Genomic DNA, 20,875 nt, shown 5'->3' with positions numbered 1-20,875 from the left:
GCACATGGAAGTCTCCATCCAGCTATCTGCGCGAGCTGCCCAGAGCTGAGCTGGGTCTCAGGGCCGGCATTCTAGGGAGAGACCGCGCGGGGCTCGGGTCTGCAGCAGGACGGAGGTCAGCAGGGGCGCGCGCCGCCTGGCGGCGACTGCGTGTGACCAGCGCTAAGCCAGGCGCCGCGCTGCAGGCCGAGCGACGGTCCCCGCAGGAAGGGTGGTGGTCCTTGGCCCCAGGCAGAGCAGGGCTGCACTGCGGAGGCCGCGTGCGGTGGGGAAAGCAGACGCACAATTCTGGACCCAGTACAGTCCAGGGCCCGCTCACAACGGGCAATCCCAGCGACCACCGGACGTCCTGTGCAAAGGCCCGGAGGCGACCTGCCCGGAGAGCGGCACCTGGGTGCTGAGGCGCGGGTAGGGGCCGTTGGGCGGAGGGCCTGCTGAGGGCCTAGGAAAGTGTTTGGCAGATTCTCCAGAGAGGGAGTGTCATCTACCCGACCCCGGTGGCAATTGGTGCCCGCTCGGCGTCGGAGGCTGCAGCCAGCGTCCCTTCGGGGCCCTCCGCGGTTGACCCCGATAAAGCCAGGCAGAGAGCGGTCCGCGTCAGCGCCCCCAGCCCCGCCCGGCGGCGGGACGTGCCAGGCTCCAGCGCCCCACCTTGGCCTCCGCTCGCTGCTGCTGGTGGACCCCGGCTCCGGGCCGGGCCGTGCGCGGCTTCCCCGCGTGCGGTCCGTCCGCGAGAGCCGGAGGCCTCGGGTGACCACATCTGAGCCCGGGGCGCGATCCCCGGGATCCTGGTCAGGCGCGCCCTCAGCGCCCCGCGCCCCCGCCCGCTCCCCGCCCCCTGTCCCCCTCCCCCGCCGCCGGCCGCGGGGGTTCAGGGGCGCGCGCCGGCAGGAGCCCGGGATCCAGGGACGCTGCGAGCCCGGCCCGGGGCCTGGGGGCGGCGGCGGCGCGGGGCGGCCGCGCTCGGAGAGGAGGGCGGCGGGCAGGAGGAGGGGCTCCCCGCGCGGGGCAGGGGCGGAGCGAGCGGCCGCGCCGCGGAACCAAGTGAGTTGGCTCCGGAGCCCGCGCCGCCGCCGGCCCGCACCTCGGGCGCCCGCCGCCCCCGCCGCCGCCGCCCGCCCGGGGATGTAGGATGCTGGTGGGCGCCAGGCTCCAGCGGCGGCGGCGGCGGCTGCAGCACCAGCCCCGCCGGCGGCAGCCTCTCCTCTGGCCGATGAATGCAGACCCGCCGCCGCCGCCGCCGCCCTGGGTTTGGATGGTGCCCGGCTCGGCCGGGCTGCTCCGGCTGGGCGCGGGGGTCGCGCCCCCGCCCGTGCTGCTCGCCTCGGCGCAGCCTCCGGCCGGCCCGCTGCTCCCAGGGCTGCCCGCCTGGCAAGCCCCTGGCGAGCCCCTGCTGCCGCTGCTGCCGCTGCCCTCTGCGCCAGACCACGCCGCCGCCGCCGCGCACCGCTACCCCGTGCTCAACGGGCAGGTAACGCGTCCCCGGCCCCGGCCCCGGGCTCGGGGTGGCCGGCGTCCCCCTGCCCCTGGGCGCCGCCCTTGCCCCCACTCCCGCGGCCCCGGCTCCGTGGCGCGCCCTCACCCCTCCCGCGGTGGTCCTCGGGCCCCCAGCCCACCAGGGCGCATCCTGGCAGCCATGCGTGGACAACAAAGTTCACGCTCCGACGTCCCATTCCGCCTTTGGCAGGAAGTCTTGGTCTCTCGCTGGGCAGTTTGGAGACCCGCGCCCCAAAACCAGAGTCGGGACTGCCCGCCCCAACTTTGGCCCCGGCCGGGGTTGCTGTCCAGAGCGCGGTGCTGAAGTCGGCGCCTCGAAAGCCCAGCGCTGCCGCTGCGGACTGTGGCAGACTTAGCGGATAGAAGTTAATACTTTTACAGCCTCTGCCAGGCTTGAAAAGCAAGCTGGGAATCAATAGCTATTTCTGATTCTGATCTAGTGTTTTTGTTTTTTTTTCCATTTGAAAATAGACTCAGGACAATGCTTAAGAAAATTCAAACCAGTGGAAGCCTGCAGGAAAACCCTGGCTTTCATACTGAGAAACGCTGCCGGGTGATTCCACTCTCACCCTAGGCTGCCCGAGCCCACGGGATTAGCTGCTGTCATATTGCACTTTAGAGGAGTTTGGCGTTGCAAATCTGGAATTAAAAAGAGAAAGTGACTGTACCTTTGATTAATGGTGCAACGGAGTAGGACAAGCTGGTTTGGGCAATATCCATTGTGCGCTATCTAACTATGCAGGTCGACTTAAATCAGGGAATAGCATGCATTTTATTCCAATGATTATCATCAATAGCATATTCAAATGGGTGGGTGACAGAATACACAGCATGATTAATTTAATTCCAATATATATTGTAGGCTTTTCTAAAAGATGTGGTTAACTCTTCCTAGATTGGTCTTTGGATATAATGGTACCTCACATATGTGGTAATGGATATGGTGTTTTGCTGTGTTACGCAGTTCATGTTCATGTTGTGTATATATATATATATATATTTTTAATAACCATTGGTAGTTTTTCCTTTTCTTTCTTTTTTTTTTTTTTAGCTATTTTGAAGGGGTTGTCATATCCAAGTACTACCACTAGAGGTATATAATGTCAAGGAACTACAATTTTTTTTTTTTTTCTGTATAGAAAACTGCATTTTTTTTCTTGTGTAAATTTAAAACACAAAACCTCTCCCAAACAATATTAATCTTTAAAATATTGTGTGTTGCATATTTTATGTTAAATAACAGTATTTATCTGAGAAGAACATTTTCACATAACAGGATATTCAAAAATGCTTTTATGATTTTAAAACAAATGCATATTGAAGCATTCCGTATCATTGAACAATGAACCTATTCTCCACTGATAAAGATTCAATTAATTTAATTAGAGAGACTTTCTCCTAAACTGTCTGCCCCCTTTCAATGTTTGCTGTCTTACTCTGTGCATTGGGATTTTTAGTTATGTGATAATCTCACTTACATTTTCTTTGCCTTGGAATCTATTTGCATTTGTGGACCTTGGAAAACTTTGAATCTTAACCTCTTATTTTGAAAATATTGCTAGTCCCTGTTTTTAAGGTGATGGGTATAATTAATATGAGATGTTGTATGGAAAAGAATATAATAAAATATAGCTCTCGCTTGCTTATGAAAAAATTCAAGAATTATAAAAGGAATACCCGGCATTTCACCTTTCCACTGTGGTTTGTCTTGTTCTCAGGGCAGAAATTCATTTCTTGCCATGTCCTCGAGGTTTTGTGCTTTAGAAGTTCTTTCCTAATGTTAAAGAATGCGGTATTGTCAACGCATTGTGATGATTCAGATACAGAAACTTTTATCAATTTTTAGAATTTTTGAATATTTGTAGGGTTTGGAGACTGCAAAGAGGCAATTTTTCTCATAGCCAAATACATGCATTTTAAAGTTCCCTTTTAAAGCAGCTGCCCCAGCATCTTTCGGTACGAAGTAGAGTTGATTGGCCCAGGCTAACGAGCATGTCCTCTTTCCTTGGGTTCCAGTGGCTGTTTGGTGGTCATTCCCCATCGATTGGACTGTCCCCCTCTTCCTCTGTGGAACTGGTGCCCATTTTCCCACATGTCTGCACATCCGCTCTTCCACTGCCTGTTGGGAAAAGCTGGCTAGACAAAAGGATCCCTAACTGTAAGGTAAAAATGCAGTTGGTTTGATTGGACAGCTGGGCTACTCGTTACTAAGTTGCTGGGTGTTCCCAGGACAGAAATCATGGTGTGTTTCTAGTTTCTTACTGCAGTAGGCACACGGTTAGGTCTAGAGAGAAACTGCTTCAGAGTAAGACCAGCCTGTTCAAGAGCACCAGGAGACAGTGATGGTGGGGAATTTGTTTTAGCTTAAAACATTTGGATTCCACAGGAAAACAGAAAAGTTCTACTTCTGAATCAGAATCTACCTTTTGAATTTTTCAGGTTTCAAATCTGTATCTGTTGATCAGAATCTAGCCTTAAACATTATATAACTCAAAAATACATTTAAAAAGCATTTTCCTCGCCACTATGGCTTTGAGTGTTCATCTTTCTAATGGTTTATCTTGACTTTTGAATTCAAATATACTGGCCACACTTTGTTTACTTGAAAACCAAGGGAAAGTAGTGTGTGGCTTGTTCCCCCACGTGCTGCTTACCTCCGTGGGGCGACTCGCTCATTTGTTAACTGGCTGCTGGAATGAACTAACCAAGTGAATAGCTGAAGACCAGGCCCAGAAAGTGATTGATACCAAAACTCCAAGCATCTAGAGTGCTTCTGAAGAGTCCCACCCATAGAATCTTCAGGATTCAGTGTTAGACAGGGTAAGTGGTCTTACCATGTTATGCTTGCTTTCTCTTTGGACAGATCTTTTTAAATAATTCCTTTGCTCTGGACTCAACGTGGATATATCCTGAGGAATCAAGATTGCTTCATGGGCCCCCAAAGCCTCAGCCATTGACAAACCAAGTAGCCGTGTCTCTGTCCAGACCAGCTCCTGCCTCCAGGCCTCTGCCCACAGTGCTGATAGCGTCTCAGCCCCTACCAGGTCGGTGCCCAAATGGCAGTGCTGATGTGCGGTTGGTTTTGTGTTTGTTTGCTTAATTTAGCTACAGACTAGTTCTAGGTATGAAAACTGTCTTTGTCATTTTAATGACATAATTCTTCCAGTAAAATATAATCCCTTTTCTGCGGTCAGGATTCCTTTTCCTAAAGAAATTGAGTTTGGGTTTGATTATTCACTGTATTTTTGGAGAATGGAATCTGTTTTAAGGTGAAGAGATGGCTGAGACAATTTGCATGGAACCACATTTTTGGTGCTCTGTTTTTAGAATGGGACCAAATCCTCTGCTGATAGCTCTTAGGAGGGGCCCTAATTGATCAGGCAACTCTTTTTAAAAGTGTTTCTTACGTAGGGAGAGGTTCACGGCTCTGTGGTCCACAGGACAGAGACACATATAAGATTTGGGAGGGGGTGGGTGATATTGGCCATGGTCTATAAAAATGTGCTGCTTGGGAGATGGATTCGGTTCTATCTTTGGAGTCTAGTGACCTGAGAGAGCATTTGTCCTGGAACAGACTCCCATGAAATAATCTCCGGTTGAAAGATGATATAATAAACCTATATAGTAACAAGAGAATAAAATCATCTTATGAATTTTTAAGTTGATTTTAAAAATCACCTTAACATATGATCATATTACAAAAGCAAATGTTACCCATGCCACAATTATCTTGCAACACCTTCCATTACAGGTATTTTATGACTTCAGAATTTCATTATCTTCCTTGTAATTTCCTACCTACCACGATTGTCTCAGTGTGTAGCTCTAAAATTTAGCAATAAGGACCTGTACCTGTGGGTAGTTCACTGCTGGTTTGGGAGATATATTTGATTTTCCTCCCTCTTCTTCTGCCTTATGAGTCTAATTTGCTCTGGGCGCTATTTATCAATAAGTCAGAAAGAACACTCAACGCCAGTAAGTCCCCTACAGATGAGCAAATTCAGTTCAGAGAGTGCATTCATAAGTCCAATTTGTTCTTAAGTCCAACAGATTTAGCCTAGGTACACTTCCCTGGTGGCTCAGAGGTTAAAGTGTCTGCCTGGAATGCAGGAGACCAGGGTTTGATCCCTGGGTCGGGAAGATCCCCTGGAGAAGGAAATGGCAACCCACTCCAGTACTCTTGCCTGGAGAATCCCATGGAGGGAGGAGCCTGATAGGCTACAGTCCACGGGGTCGCAAAGAGTAGGACACGACTGAGCGAATTCACTTTCACTTTCACCCAACTAACGCAATGGGCTATCTAGTACTGTGCTGTAATAGGTTTATAATATTTTCACACAAACCATACATTTAAAACAACAAACAGAAAAAGTGGAGAAACCAGCTTTAGCCTTGCAGTCAGTCCCTTGAAAAGTACAGTCATTCCCGTGGCCTCACCACTGCTTTTATTTTGCTTCTGGACATCCTGGGCTTGAAAGAAAGGCACCGTGCCTCTGTCCTCTACCCAGCACAGTGCAGCAAAGTCTGCAGAAGTGCGGCCACTCACAGAGGTTGTGCGCGCGTCATGCCACACACGGGCTGACTTAGCTGACTGGATGCGTGAAGGCCCACGTCCGCGCCCGTGGAGGTCGCCACTGGAGGGGCCTGTGTAGGGGCCTTACTGCATCTGTGTGTTCCCACCGGCTGAAGCTGCGATTCTTGACTGAGACGCGCCTCTGTCCTCCTCATCAGCTATCGCTGAGTTACTAGGGTCTGAGCAAGCATCGTACGTGCGCACATTTACTTTGCACTAAGGTGGTCGCATTTCCTTTCTAATTGAATCATGGCAAGAGAGGATCAGAGAGCATGTAATATGCAAATACTCCAGGGCTTTAGCTGTCTCTTTGGGACATGAAAGTAAGATATTTTACTTTCCTAGTGCATTATCAATGCTGTCACCCAAGTAATCAGCACATAGAGTTTTAAAAAATAGTGAAATTAGTCCACTGTTAGAACAAAACCTTTGAGTGACCTTTCCTCTTGTCGGCTCACTCTAGAATATCATACTGACATTTGCATTATACCTGAATTTTCTTAGAAAACCCATACTGTGGGAATGCTAAATACCTACTTAGCTGAAGAAGCTTCTGGCGAATTATCATAGCTTGTCTATCACGGGGCATTTTTATTTGCCATTTTGTGGCACATAGTTCATCCTTGAAGCGTATCCGTGTAAATTTCACCTTCTGACATTCTGTGCTGTGTGCCCAGTCACGCAGTCGTGTCCGACTCACGTCACCCCGTGGAGCCCAGCAGGCTCCTCTGTCCATGGAATTTCCCAGGCAATACTACTGGAGTGAGTTGCCATCTCCTCCTCCAGGGGACCTTCCTGACCCAGGGATCAAACCTGTGCCTCCTCCGTTGGCAGGCGGACTCTTTACCACAGCGCCACCTGGAAGCCGTTGACTTTTCTGACTAGGCTATATTAAAGGACGCAATAAGACAGTCATTTTGTATGAATATGCTCGATTGAAGAGTGACTCCACCTCATCTTCCGTTTGTCAGGCCTCTTCCTTGGATTCTTGGACTTTTTATGGAATTATGAACCATAAGACTGCACGATGGCTTACATATCTTTGGGGGAAGAATGTATGTGTCATCAGAGCTATTTTACTGAGTCAAATGCTTTTGTTTTGAGATGGGAAGTTTCTGAAATGACATATGGAACTTTTGATTTTTTGATACATTTCAAAATTCTTAGAAATTAATAATCTGGGAAGTATGTGTTAAATGACCCTTAGTCCAAATAATGCATTTCTGTCCATGGGATTCTCCAGGCAAGAATACTAGAGTGGGTTGCCATGCCCTTCTCCAGGGGATTTTCCTGACCCAGGGATCAAACTTAGGTCCTTTGTACTGCAGGCAGATTCTTTACCTTTTGAGCTACCCAGGAAGCCCGAAAGAATACGTTTAGGGGACTGTTTATATGTTGCTGACTGCTCGACTGAGAACTTAGAAAGGGGAACAAGTAACGCTGGAAGGTAGTTAAAAGATATATTGTTTCAATTTTACTGTAATTTGTGAGAAAATAGCAGATAGCCTCATTAAAACATTTTACATGGACTGTTTTAAATTTTGTACTTGATATAAATTGATAATTTATTATTTTGTTTTACATTAGATAAATTTATGTTTATAAATATCGGTTCAGTTCAGTCAGTCGTGTCCAGCTCTTTACCACCCCAAGAACCGCAGCGCGCCAGGCCTCCCTGTCCATCATCAACTCCCAGAGTTTGCTCAAACTCATGTCCATCGAGTAGGTGATGCCATCCAACCATCTCATCCTCTGTTATCCCCTTCTCCTCCCGCCTTCAATCTTTCCCAGCATCAGGGTCTTTTCCAATGAGTCAGTTCTTCACATTAGGTGGCCAAAGTATTGGAGTTTCAGCTTCAGCATCAGTCCTTCCAATGAATATTCAGGACTGATTTCCTTTAGGAGAGACTGGTTGGATTTCCTTGCAGCCCAAGAGACGCTCAAGAGTCTTCTCCAACACCACAGTTCAAAAGCATCAATTCTTCAGTGCTCAGCTTTCTTTATAGTCCAACTCTGACATCTATACATGACTACTGGAAAAACCATCGCCTTAATTAGACGGGCCTTTGTTGGCAAAGTAACGTCTCTGCCTTTTAATAGGCTGTCTAAGTTGGTCATAACTTTTCTTCCAAGGAACAAGTGTCTTTTAATTTCATGGCTGCAGTCACCACCTGCAGTGATTTTGGACCCAAAAAAGGTCTCTCACTGTTTACACTGTTTCCCCATCTATTTGCCATGAAGTGATGGGGCCGGATGCCATGATCCTAGTTTTCTGAATGTTGGGTTTTAACCCAACTTTTTCACTCTCCTCTTTCACTTTCATCAAGAGGCTCTTTAGTTCTTCTTCGCTTTCTGCCATAAGGGTGGTGTCATCTGCTTACCTGAGGTGATTGATATTTCTCCAGACAATCTTGATTCCAGCTTGTGCTTCCTCCATCACAGTATTTCGCATGATGTGCTCTGCCGATAAGCAGGGGGACGATATGCAGCCTTGACATGCTCCTTTCCCAATGTGGAACCAGTCTCTTGTTCCATGTCTGGTTCTAACTGTTGCTTCTTGACCTGCGTACAGATTTCTCAGGAGGCAGGTATATCATATTGTATATAGTATTTTAATATGTAATCAACATATCAATATATTATATAAGTGATATCTTAAGTTATTTGTCTTATAAATTATATTCAGAGTAAATGGCCTTAGGATCATAGATATATTTTATTAATGCACTTTAAATTCTTCAAAGAAGTGCTATTAGAACTCCAGGAGAACCAGGAGAGAGTCAGACCTGCCTTGTTTTAAACGGGGCTAGCAGGCCCAGAGCATTTTCCTTTCTTGGATGGAGAGTGCCTTTGTGTAATGATCAGTCTTGACAATGGCAGAATGTACCATCAGCTCAAATGCTGTGACACTCAGAAGTGGCTTTTTCTGAAAGAGCATGTGGTTTGTTGAAGTGAGTTAGAGGTTGGGGTGGGTAGGGATGTCGTGACCTCTGAGAATCCTGTTGATATCACATTCTGCTGGTCTGTGCTTGGTTAAGCAGTAACTGTACCACAACAGGGTCTTATGTAATATTGGCACAACTTGAATGAACTGGGGTAAATCCTCTAAAATTGAATACGTATTTTGAAGGAGTTCATTTTTATGTATATACTAGACTGATGTGTTGAGAATAAAGGTGGTGATTTGCTGTTAGACACAGACCTGAAGAGAGCCTGTTGGCCCCTGAGAAGCGTAGAGCGGGGGTCAGTCCTGTTCCCGTCGCGCTCATCAGAGGCACCTCCTCTCCTGCCGGCGACACAGGCATGGACGCTGCCAGGAGCCCTCACGGCTCACGCTCTCCCAGGGCACGTGCAGTCGGTGGATGACCACCCGGCGCTGCGGTCCTGGGGGCTCTCTGCAGACATGCATGGAGGGTCTCAGGAAGTGATCAGGGAAGGTCTCTGTGGGAAGGGCAGGGGTGGCGATGTGCCTGAAACACACGGAGATCAGAGAACTTGACCGGGGCGAGAGAGGCAGCACAGGAGTGGAGCAGGCAGAGCCTAGAAAATGTTTCACAGGGTGACAAGCCTCGGGAGGGGATCCTTGCAAGAGCATCCTAGTATCGGGCGGGACCTGCTGAGTCCTGGGCCCTCTCCAGGGTATCAGGATTCTCCATCCTTCCTTGGCTCCGGAGCCGCGGTTTCTCCAGGCAAGTGTGAACCCATCCTCAGGAAGCAGAGCAGACGAAGAGAAGGCAGCAGTCCTCACTGAAAAATGAATGCCAGCGTGCCAACACATGCAATGTTCCAACTGTGCCAAAAACTAGTCTCCAGCGAATGACTTAGTGGCTTTTTAAGGGATAATCCCTCATCACGGTGTGAATGGATTGCGCTGAGAAGTACTCTAGGCCTCAGAGGTCGATGCAGGAGGGGTGAGGTTGCCCGGGGCTGGCACAGGCATGCTCTTGTTTTTGAAGGTCTCTGCACTCAGGAGGCGGCCTCATCCCTTTGTCTCTGCTGCCAGCATCTCCCTTCTCCCAGCAGCACCGGGGCCCTCTTCATCCCAGGGAGGAATGGACTTGCATCACTTCTGAGGCTGTGAGGTTCATCACAGCTGGAGATGGGAGCAGGCCCAGCATGGAGATGGTCCTTTCCGAAGAACCTCTGCTCTTCGCGTCTAAAAATAAGGACTTCAGAGTCTTTCGAGCCATTCAGAAATACACCAACTCAGACTCAGCATATCAAGCTGGAGAATGATAAACTCAGCTTCTGAGCAGTAAAGACACATGACATTATATTTTGCTGGAAACTGGAGATTTGTCTAAAAGTTGTCTATATCACATTGCCCTTCGGCATGAGATCAAAGAGCCTGATTCTACCAATATCTTGCTGGGAAAAAAAATACTGTGACTTTCAAAGAAGACTAGAGAGAAGGAGAGAAAGTGGGGGGTGGGGGCCCCGGAAACTACTCTGCCTCATGAAAGATGCGTTCACTCGAAACATACCGGAGGAGGGCAGATCTGGGAAAAGGCTGCCGCGCAGGAACTTGTGAACCTTTTGTATAAATCAGGGTTTGGCTTAGCTTAATAAGAAGAAAAGAATGGTCTAGCAAAGCAATAAAAGAAAAATCAACAGGGAGCTGGCGGGGGCATGAAGTCGCATGGAAAGATGGTTTGGATCAGGTGACAGAAGATGATATGAAAGGATTCTTCAGCACGCTTAGCTATGACAGTAAACAGAGGTGGGATCATGACAAGGCGATGTGTGAGACAGAAAGCAAACGGCGCAGCAGTATTGATTTGAGCCCCTTTCAAAGTGAACCCGATGCAGCAGACGCGCTAGTGTGGCGAGACCGGGAGCCTGGCTCACTGCGCCTCGCTGCAGCTTATGAGTGGAGAGCCGCTCCCTACAGGACACAGCTTCAGACCAGGGTGCAGCGTGAGATGTGATCCCTGGTGGGGAAAACCTTAGAGAGTTAGGAGGGGAAAAAGTTTGTGATCAAAGAAATAAATGCCCAACAAGAAGTCGTCCATACGATAAGTGTTCAGCAAGGAAGAGACATCCTGGAACCACTGATGGAGTGCCTTCTCTTCCAACGTTCCCGCCTCAAGCTCTACTTCGTCTCACATTAATATTGCTGTCATTCCACATTTCTATGTTATCTTGCTTATTTCTTGTTATCTTGCTTATCTTGCTATGTTTTTAATTTATGTTTTAATTAGAGGAAAGTTGCTTTAAAATATTGTGCTGTTTTCTGCCATACAGCAATTTGAATCAGTTGCAATTGTTTTAAGTTTAGCTCTGTTGTTTAAAGGTACAGTTTCTGCTTTTGCTTTTTAAAGGTGGATACTTATACTTCTGCTGCTGCTAAGTCGCTTCAGTCGTGTCTGACTCTGTGCGACCCCATGGACTGCAGCCCACCAGGCTCCTCTGTCCATGGGATTTTCCAGGCAAGAGTGCTGGAGTGGGGCGCCATCGCCTTCTCCGCTACTATACTTCAGCCTATTATATTTGACTTCCTATTTTTGTGTTTTTTTCCTGTCATGTTACTATTCTTGTTTCTCATGGTCTCTTGTTATTCCTGTATTCTAGTCTGTTTTTATTCTTTTGCTGTGCCTTGTAGGTTTTGTTTGATTTTGTTTATTTGTGTTTTATGTGGTGATTTGGAATCTGTTCCTACTGATGCTATTTTGTCAAGCGATTAACAGTAAGATTTAGGGAAAAAAAAAACAGGTTAACTGTTTCCTCTAATTTTCAAATCATGACAACACTATCCCTTTAGAATTTTTTATAGAGTATTAAAAATTTGGGAAAACTTTATATCATAAAAATTTATTTTTTTCTCTTAAATTTCCTCTGACAAATTAACCTAAAGCAGCAGCTAAAAATGGGGTGATGACAGGTTCCAAGATATCTGTAACTGTCAACATTTTTTTTCAATCATTTAGAATATACATAAATATTTGTTAATTTGGTTAAGAAGTGAGTGAAAAACTCTGAGAAGTTTTTTCTCCCCAAACTAAATCTGAGAAAAATAATGGTAATCTGAATACATAACCTCAAATTATGCTGGTAAAATTGGGAAGAGGAGAAGTGAGAAATGTGAGGATACAAAGTATTTCAAAATCCCTCAAATAGAATAAAAGAAGCTGAAACACTAGGAAACTCTCTGCATTGGAAGCCAGATAACAAGGTTATCCAAGACTGACCCAGGCCCAGGACTCCTGCCCTATAGCCAACCTTATGAATATAAGTAAAAGCGACAGCTGTCTGCCACTGGTGCAGAGCGGGCGTGGAGAGTGACCCTCTTCCGTGGTACAGGAATATGGGGATCACTGAAAGTTGAGGAGGCACGAATATTAAGGCTTAGACACCGCAGAACTTACTCTAAGAAAAAGACGTTGTTAAAGGGCCTGTGGGGCATGGCAGGCAACTGTGGCAAAAACATTCAAACCAGGTCAACACCCAGTGACACCCTGGCAGAGGGAAAGGTGAGCCCAGCCCAGGAGTCCATCCTATTGCTTCGTTCTCTGCTGTCTCCTCATGACATCTGCGTGCTCACTCACGCAGTTGTGTCCAGTTCTTCACGACCCCGTGGACTGTGGCCCGCCAGGCTTCTCTGTCCATGGGATTCTCCAGGCAAGAGTACTGGAGCGGGCTCCCATGCCCTCCTCCAGGGGATCTTTCCAATCCAGGGATCAAACCCGCGTCTCTCCTGTATTGCTGGCAGGTTCTTTACCACTAGCGCCACCTGTGAAAATATGTGACGTCTGGCTTTGAACAAAAACTCACAAGACACACAAAACAGGAAATGAAAACAATGGTCAGCAGACAAGATAAACAGTAGAACCAGATCCTAAGATGACATAGTTTGAAACTATCAGTCAGGGACTTTGAAATAACTATGATTCATATATTTATGAGTCTAATGGAAAAGGATGGCAACATGGATGAAAAATAGAGAATTTCATCATAGTAATGGAAAATATAAAAAAAGCAAAATGAAAATACTTGACAAAATAAAACCTGGTGTCATAAATGAAGAATTATTTTGATGGACTCATGAGCAGAGAGTAGCAAGGAGAGATGAGAAGGCTTCTTAAGTAGACAATGCAAGGAAATAGAAAAAAAAAAATGGAATGGGAAGCACTAGAAATCTCTTCAAGAAAATTGGAGGTACTAAGGGAACATTTCCAGAGAAGGCAATGGCACTCTACTCCAGTACTCTTTCCTGGAAAATCCCATGGATGGACGAGCCTGGTGGGCTGCAGTCCACGGGGTTGCTAAGAGTCGGACATGACTGAGCGACTTCACTTTCACGTTTCACTTTCTTGCATTGGAGAGGGAAATGGCAACCCACTCCAGTGTTCTTACCTGGAGAATCCCAGGGACGGGGGAGCCTGGTGGGCTGCCGTCTATGGGGTCACACAGGGTCGGACATGACTGAAGCGACTTAGCAGCAGCAAGGAACATTTCATGCAAAGATGGGCACAATAAAGGACAGAAATGGTATGGACCTAATAAGCTGAAGAGATTAAGAAGATCAGGCAAAAATACACAGAAGAACTATACAGAAAGTCTTAATGACCTGGGTAAGCTTCGTGCCCACTTTGTGTCTTAATATTTGTGCCCCTTCAACCTTCAGTGATGGTCACTCAGCTAGAGCCAGACATCCTGAAATGTGAAGTCAAGTGGGCCTTAGGAAGCATTACTACAATTCTAGCTCAGCTATTTCAAATCCTAAAAGTTGATGCTGTCAAAGTGCTGCACTCAATATGCCAACAAACTTGGAAAACTCAGCAGTGGCCACAGGCCTGGAAAAGGTCAGTTTTCATTCCAATCCCAAAGAAAGGCAATGCCAAAGAATGCTCAAGTTACCATACAATTGCACTCATTTCACATGCTAGCAAAATTATACTCACAATCCTGCAAGCTAGACTTTAACAGTATGTGAAGTGAGAACTTCCAGATGTTCAAGCTGGATTTAGAAGAGGCAGAGAAACCAGAGATCAAATTGCCAACATCCACTGGGTCATAGAAAAAGCAAGGGAATTTCAGAAAAAAAATCTACTTCTGCTTCATTGACTATGCTATAGCCTTTGACTGTATGGATCACAGCAAACAATGGAAAATTCTTAAAGAGATGGGAATACCAGACCACATTATCTGCCTGCTGAGAAACCTGTATGCAGGTCAAGAAGCAACAGTCAGAACTGGACATGGAACAATGGACTAGTTCAAAATTGGGAGAGGAGTACGTCAAGGGTGCATATTGTCACCCTGCTTATTTAACTTAAATGCAGAGTGTATCATGCTAAATGCTGGGCTGGATAACTCACAAGATGGAATCAAGATTACTGAGAGAAATACCAACACCCTTAGATATGCAGATGACACCACCCTATGGCAGAAAGCAGAGAGGAACTAAAGAGCCTCTTGATGAAGGTGAAAGAAGAGAGTGAAATGTTGGCTTAAAACTCAACATTCAAAAAACTAAGATCATGGTGTCTGGTCCCACCACTTCATGAAAAATACATGAGGAAAGCGTGGAAACAGTGACAGATCATTTTCTTGGGCTCCCAAATCACTGAAGATGGTGACTGCAGCCACGATATTAAAGGGCACTTGCTCCTTGGAAGAAAAACTAAGACAAACCTAGACAGCACATTAAAAAGCAGAGGCATTACTTTACCAACAGAGGTCCATCTAGTCAAAGCTATGGTTTCTCCAGTAGTCACGTATGGACGTGAGAGTTGGACTGAGCGCCAAGAAATTGATATTTTTGAAGTGTGGTGCTGGAGAAGACTCTTGAGAGTCTCTTTGACAACAAGGAGATCAAACCAGTCAATCCTAAAAGAAATCAGTCCTGAATATTCATTGGAAGGACAGATGCTGAAATTGAAACGCCAATACTTTGGCCACCTGATGAGAAGAACTGACTCATTGGAAAAGACCCTGATGCTGGGAAAGATTGAAGGCAAGAGGAGAAGAGGACAACAGAGGAAGAGATGGTTGGATGGAATCCCCGACTCAGTGGGCGTGAATATGAGGAAACTGCAGGAAATGGTAAAGGATAGGGAAGCCTGGCGTGATGCAGTTCTCGGGTTTGCAGATATTTGGGCACGACTTAGGGCTGGACAACAACCACAGAATTCCAGGACTTGGTTTCACAGGTGAATTCTATCAGACATTCAGAGAAGAGTTAACACCTGTCTTTCTGAAACTATCCCAAAAATTTGCACAGGAAGGAACGTTTGCAAACTCATTCTATGGGGCCATTATTATCCTGACACTGAAAGGAAACAAAGATATCACACACACACACACAAATTACAGGCCAGCATCATTGATGAACATAGATGTAAAAGTTCTCAACAAAATACTAGCAAACCAACTCCAGCGATACATTAGAAGGATCGTACACCACGATCTATGGACTGATGCTGGAGGTGAAGCTCCAGTCCTTTGGCCACCTGATATGAAGAGCTGACTCGTTGGAAATGACCCTGATGCTGGGAAAGATTGAAGGCAGAAGGAGACAACAGAGGATGAGGTGGTTGGATGGCATCACTGACTTGATGGACGTGAGTTTGAGCAAGCTCCGGGAGTTGGTGATACAGGGAGCCTGGTGTGCTGCAGTCCATGGGGTCACAGAAAGTCGGACACAACTGAGCGACTGAGTTAAGAAGAGGAGAAGACCATACTCCAAAAGCTGTGAGATGCTGATGAAAGAAGCTGAAGACGCCACAGGCAGGTGGCGCGGTGTGCCGTGCTCTTGGTTAGAAGAACCAACGTTGTTCGGGTGACCATCCCACCCGTGGGAACCTACAGGCTCAGTGCAGTCTCTGTCAGATCACCAGTGGCATTTTTCACAGAACTAAAACAAGACATTTTAAAATTGGTACAGAGATGCAAAAGACTCCACAGAGCCAAAACAGTCTTGGGAAAGAAGAACAGAGCCTCCTCAGGCGGGTTTATTCCGAGGCATTTTATTCTTTTTTTGCGATGGTTAAGTGGGATTGTTTCCTTGATTCCTCTTTCTGATTAAATATTTAAATGTAAGTTTGGACACTCTAAAATCCTTAGTTTAAAACATAGGCAGAACACTCTTGGACACAAATCACAGCAACATCTTTTCTGATACACTTCCTAGAGTAATGAACATAAAAACAAATCTAAATAAGTGGAATCTAATTAAACTTAAGAACTTTTGCACAGCAAAGGAAACTGTAAATCAAGCAAAAAGACAGCCCTCAAAATGGGAGTAAATATTTGCAAACAAAACAACCGACATGGGATTAGTCTAAAATATACAAATAGGTCATGCACTTCAATATAAAAAATAACCCAGTCAAAACTCGGCAGAAGATCTAAATAAACATTTTTCTAAAGAAGACCAGCAGATCGCCAAAAAGCACATGAAAAGATGCTCGATGTCTCTAATTATTCGAGAAATGCAAACCAGAACTTCAATGAGGTGTCATCTGACTCTGGTCAAAGTCTATAAACGATGAATACGGAGAAGAGGGAGCCTTCCTACACTGTTGGTGGGAGTGTAAGTTGGTCCAGCCCCTATGGAGAACAGATCGGAGGGTCCTTGAAAAACTAAAAATAGAGCTGCCTATGACCCAACAGCCCCACTCCTGGACATAAACCCAGAGAAAACCATAATTCAAAAAGATACATGCACCCCAGTGTGCATTGCAGTGCCATTTACAATAGCCAGGACATGGAAGAAACCTAAATGCCCATCAGCAGAGGAATGCAGAAGAAGAGGTGGTGCGTAAGTACAGTGGACTGTCACTCAGCCGTAAAAAGGAACAGAGTAATACCATTTGCAGCAACACGGGAGACCCAGAGACTGCTACGTCGAGAGAAGCAAGCCGGACCCAGAAAGACAGATGTCGTATGACACCGCTTACATGCGGACTCTAAGGAAAGGACGCAAATGAACTTCTTGACAAAACAGAAAGGGAGTCAGAGATATAGAACGCAAAATTATGGTTACCAGGGGATAAGGGGGGCAGAGAGAAACTGTGAGATTGGGATTGACACACACACACTACTGTATATAAAATAAATAATTAGTGAGGACCTATTGTATAGCATAGGGGGCTTCCCAGGTGGCGGTCGTGGTAAAGAACCCACCTGCCAACGTAGGAGACATAAGAGACAGGGGTTCAATCCCTGGGTCAGAAGATCCCCTGGAGGAGGGCATGGCGACCCACTCCAGAATTCTTGCCGGCACAATCCCATGGACAGAGGAGCCTGGAGGGCTATAATCCACAGGGTCACAAAGAGTCGGACACGACTGAGCGACTTAACACACACACGTGTGTGTGCGCATAGAACAGGGAGCTCTACTCAGCACTTTTTAACAACCTATTTGGGGAAAGAATCTGAAAGATAGATTGGATATTGTTGCTGTTTAGTCGCTAAATAGTGTCTGACTCTTTTGCGACCCCAAGGACTGGAGTCCTCCAGGCTCCTCTGTCAGTGGGATTTCCCAGGCAAGAATTCTGGATGTGAAACTCAATCATGGCCGACTCTTGTGACCCTGTGGACTATACAGACCATAGAATTCTCCAGGCCAGAATTCTGGAATGAGTTGTATTTTCCTTCTCCATGGGATCTCCCCAGCCCAGGGACTGAGCCCATGTCTCCTGCTTAGCAGGCAGATTCTTTACCACTGAGCAACCTGGGAAGCCCAGAATAGATCCGAGTGCGTCTATAACGATGCCCTTTACTGCAGGTGTATGCCGAGTCACTTCAGCCGTGTCTGACTCTCTGTGACCCCGTGGACTGCAGCCCTCCAGGCTCCTCTGTCCATGGGATTCTCCAGGCAAGAATACTGGAGTGAGTCGCCATGCCCTCCTGCAGGGGATCTTCCCGACTGCACCAGAAACCCAACATTGTAAATCAGCTGTATTCCAAGAAAGTTTTTTTTTAATTAATATAATTTCACTCAGTGATTCTCCTATGGCAAGTTAAATAAAGAACAAATATGTAATCAATTTATAACAACAAAAGGAAAAAAACCCCACAACTGCCCATGACTAAATAACTGGTTAAGTCAGTTACCATGTATCAATAAAAGTAAGCACTCTTCAACCATTAGTAGAAGTGATTTGGAAGATTAATCAGACAAAAGAAAAAGTTTTTGTTTTGCTTTATTAATTTTTAAAGCAGATTGCAACCCCTATGAGCCAGATGATGCCAGTTTTGAGAGCACTGCACACACATACTCATTCATACACATACATGAAACATGTATCATTTATACACGTGATAAAAGATGGAAGGAAACATCAGAAAATGTAATGGTTACTTCTGGATGTTGGGATGAGGGGCCACTTTTATTTCCAACGATGTAGTTTCTTTCATTTCCCATTTGCAATGAGCATGTATTCCTTGTGTAATACAGAATGCATAAGATGCGTGAAAGGGCTCCTTTCTTCCTTGTGCTGTTGAAAATGAGATTACATGCTGCTTGAGCCTCCCATTGGCTGCATCACTCTGGTGGAATCATAATGGAGTCACATCCATCTGTTTCGCAAAGAAATAGCCCGACATCCACGCAAAGCTTGGTTGGTTTTTAACCGCTCATTGTATCTGGGGACTCTGATGCTGGGAAAGCATGAAGGCAAGAGGAGAAGGGGGCGACAGAGGATGAGATGGTTGGATGGCGTCACCGACCCAATGGACATGAGTGCGAGCAAACTCCGGGAGATGATGGAGGACAGGGAAGCCGGGTGGGCTGCAGTCCACGGGGTCACAAAGAGTTGGACATGCCTGAGAGACGAACAGCAACAACAGCGTGTCTGGGGAAGGGGGGGTTCTCCATCTTGTAGCCACAGGGTCAGATGTCTGGAAGAACCTCAGGAAGAGCTCTTTTGTTTCCTCCTTGGAGCTGCCCCAGGGAGCCTAAGGGTCCAGTGCAGGCAAGCACTGACTTTCCTTGGCCACTGTGTCCACGCAGAGCAGCTGTCCTGGACCGTCTGCTCTGCCTGCACCTAAGACTGTGCATCCGGATGGTGGTGATGGGCGGACGTGGAGGAGTAAACGGAAATAGACTGGCCAGGCCTCCTCAAGAATCAGCTCGACTTACTAGGAAGTCATACTATGATGTCACTGCTGTCCCTCTGCCTCAGTGCTCAAACGGGGGGGCACCCCGAGCCCAGCGATTTCTGGAGGAAAGAAGTACTGTAGGTGATGCCGTCTTGGAGAAATCAGAATACTTGCATGTGAGAAACATCAATCCAAAGCCATCTTCTAATAAGTCCTTTTGCTTTTTTTGTTTAGTCACTCGGTCGTGTCTGACTCTTTGCAGCCCCATGGATTGCAGCCCACAAGGCTCCTCTGTCCGTGGGATTCTCCAGGCAAGAGTGCTGGAGTGGCTTGCCATGGCCTTCTCCGCTCTTCTTGCTGGAAGCACTCCACAGCTGTGTGACTTTGGGAGGGTTGTTTAACCTCTCTGTGCCTCAGCTTCCGCACCTGCAAAGTGCGGTTATTTCAGGAGTTCACTGCATTATGGTTGCGATGTTAGAGATCCGCACAAGTGGCTGACGTCCTCAGTGCATCTCTGATGCCAGCTCCATCCCCACTGCTCTGCAGAGATGTTCCCTATGTGATGGGTCTCCAGATGGGATGGAGGCAGGTGCCTTCTTGGCAGTAATCAAGCTCGGTCACTTTATCTTTTCTAGACTGTACTTCAAGGCCCCATTGGTATAAAAATTGGCTGTGCCCCCAGATCAAGTGGTAAATTATTCAGACATCAACTAAAATTGAGAGATGGCCAAGATAATGAAAAAACTAAATGAGATTTGTGCTCATCAACGTGACTCATATCATTTTAAAGAACTAGGAGTTTATGTCCTGGTGATCATTTTTTCCCTTGAATCTAAGGGTGACATTTCACACAGTAATGAGTCAGTTTGTCGAGACATGAGAGTGTAAGTAACAGATCTGATACTGAGTCGTGGTATCAGTGCTGAAATGCCATTAACAAATGACGAAGGGGATGCCAGGTGTATGTTAACTGTGTGTTTCTAAATGAAGCTTGATGATTACCTTACCTTCCTGTCACTGGAAGCTTCTAGATGCCAGTACCCATTCTAAAGCAGTATTCTCCATTGGAAATGCAGTGAGAATCACAGATGGAAACTAAAAATTTCTGATACTCATATTTTAAAAAGTGTCAGTTCAGTTCAGTCGCTCAGTCGTGTCCGCTGACTCTTTGTGACCCCATGGACTGCAGCTCGCCAGGCTTCTCTTTCCATCACCAGCTCCTGGAGCTTACTCAAACTCATGTCCATAGAGTCGGTGGTGCCTTCCAACCACCTCATCCTCTGCTGTCCCCTTCACTTCCTGCCTTCAATCTTTCCCAGCATCAGGGTCATTTCCAATGAGTCAGTTCTTTGCATCAGGTGGCCAAAGTATTGGCGTTTTAGCATCAGTCCTTCCAAAGAATATTCAGGACTGTTTTCCTTTAGGATTGACTGGTTGGATCTCCTTGCAGTCCAAGGGACTCTCGAGCCTTCTCCAACACCCCAGTTTAAAAGCAGCAATTCTTTAGCTCTCATTTTTCTTTAAAAAGTATAACAAGATGTAAAATTCAGTCAGTTCAGTTTGGTTGCTCAGTTGTATCCAACTCTTTGTGACCCAATGGACTGTAGCACGCCAGGCCTCTCTGTCCATCTCCAACTCCCACAGCTTGCTCAAACTCATGTCCATAGAGTCAGTGATGCCATCCAACCATCTCATCCTCTGTTGTCCCCTTTTCCTCCTGCCTTCAATCTTTCCCAGCATCAGGGTCTTTTCAAATGA

General features: G+C 46.6%; 1 protein-coding gene across 1 annotated transcript in view; it reads left to right on the top strand.

The window, feature by feature from the left end:
* Positions 1-1,132: 1,132 nt before the first annotated feature.
* The window catches only part of TCERG1L (transcription elongation regulator 1 like), a 201,501-nt gene continuing 181,758 nt past the window's right edge, over positions 1,133-20,875 (top strand). The window contains exons 1-3 of the mRNA XM_040254814.1: positions 1,133-1,471; positions 3,514-3,660; positions 4,361-4,541. Of these exons, the coding sequence (XP_040110748.1) occupies positions 1,133-1,471; positions 3,514-3,660; positions 4,361-4,541 (667 nt within the window). The remainder of the gene's footprint in view (positions 1,472-3,513; positions 3,661-4,360; positions 4,542-20,875) is intronic.

Source organism: Oryx dammah, unplaced genomic scaffold (genome assembly GCF_014754425.2).
Source record: "Oryx dammah isolate SB20612 unplaced genomic scaffold, SCBI_Odam_1.1 HiC_scaffold_14, whole genome shotgun sequence".
NCBI lineage: Eukaryota > Metazoa > Chordata > Mammalia > Artiodactyla > Bovidae > Oryx > Oryx dammah.
The sequence above is the reverse complement of the archived record's forward strand: the minus strand, read 5'-3'. Positions and strand labels throughout refer to the sequence as shown.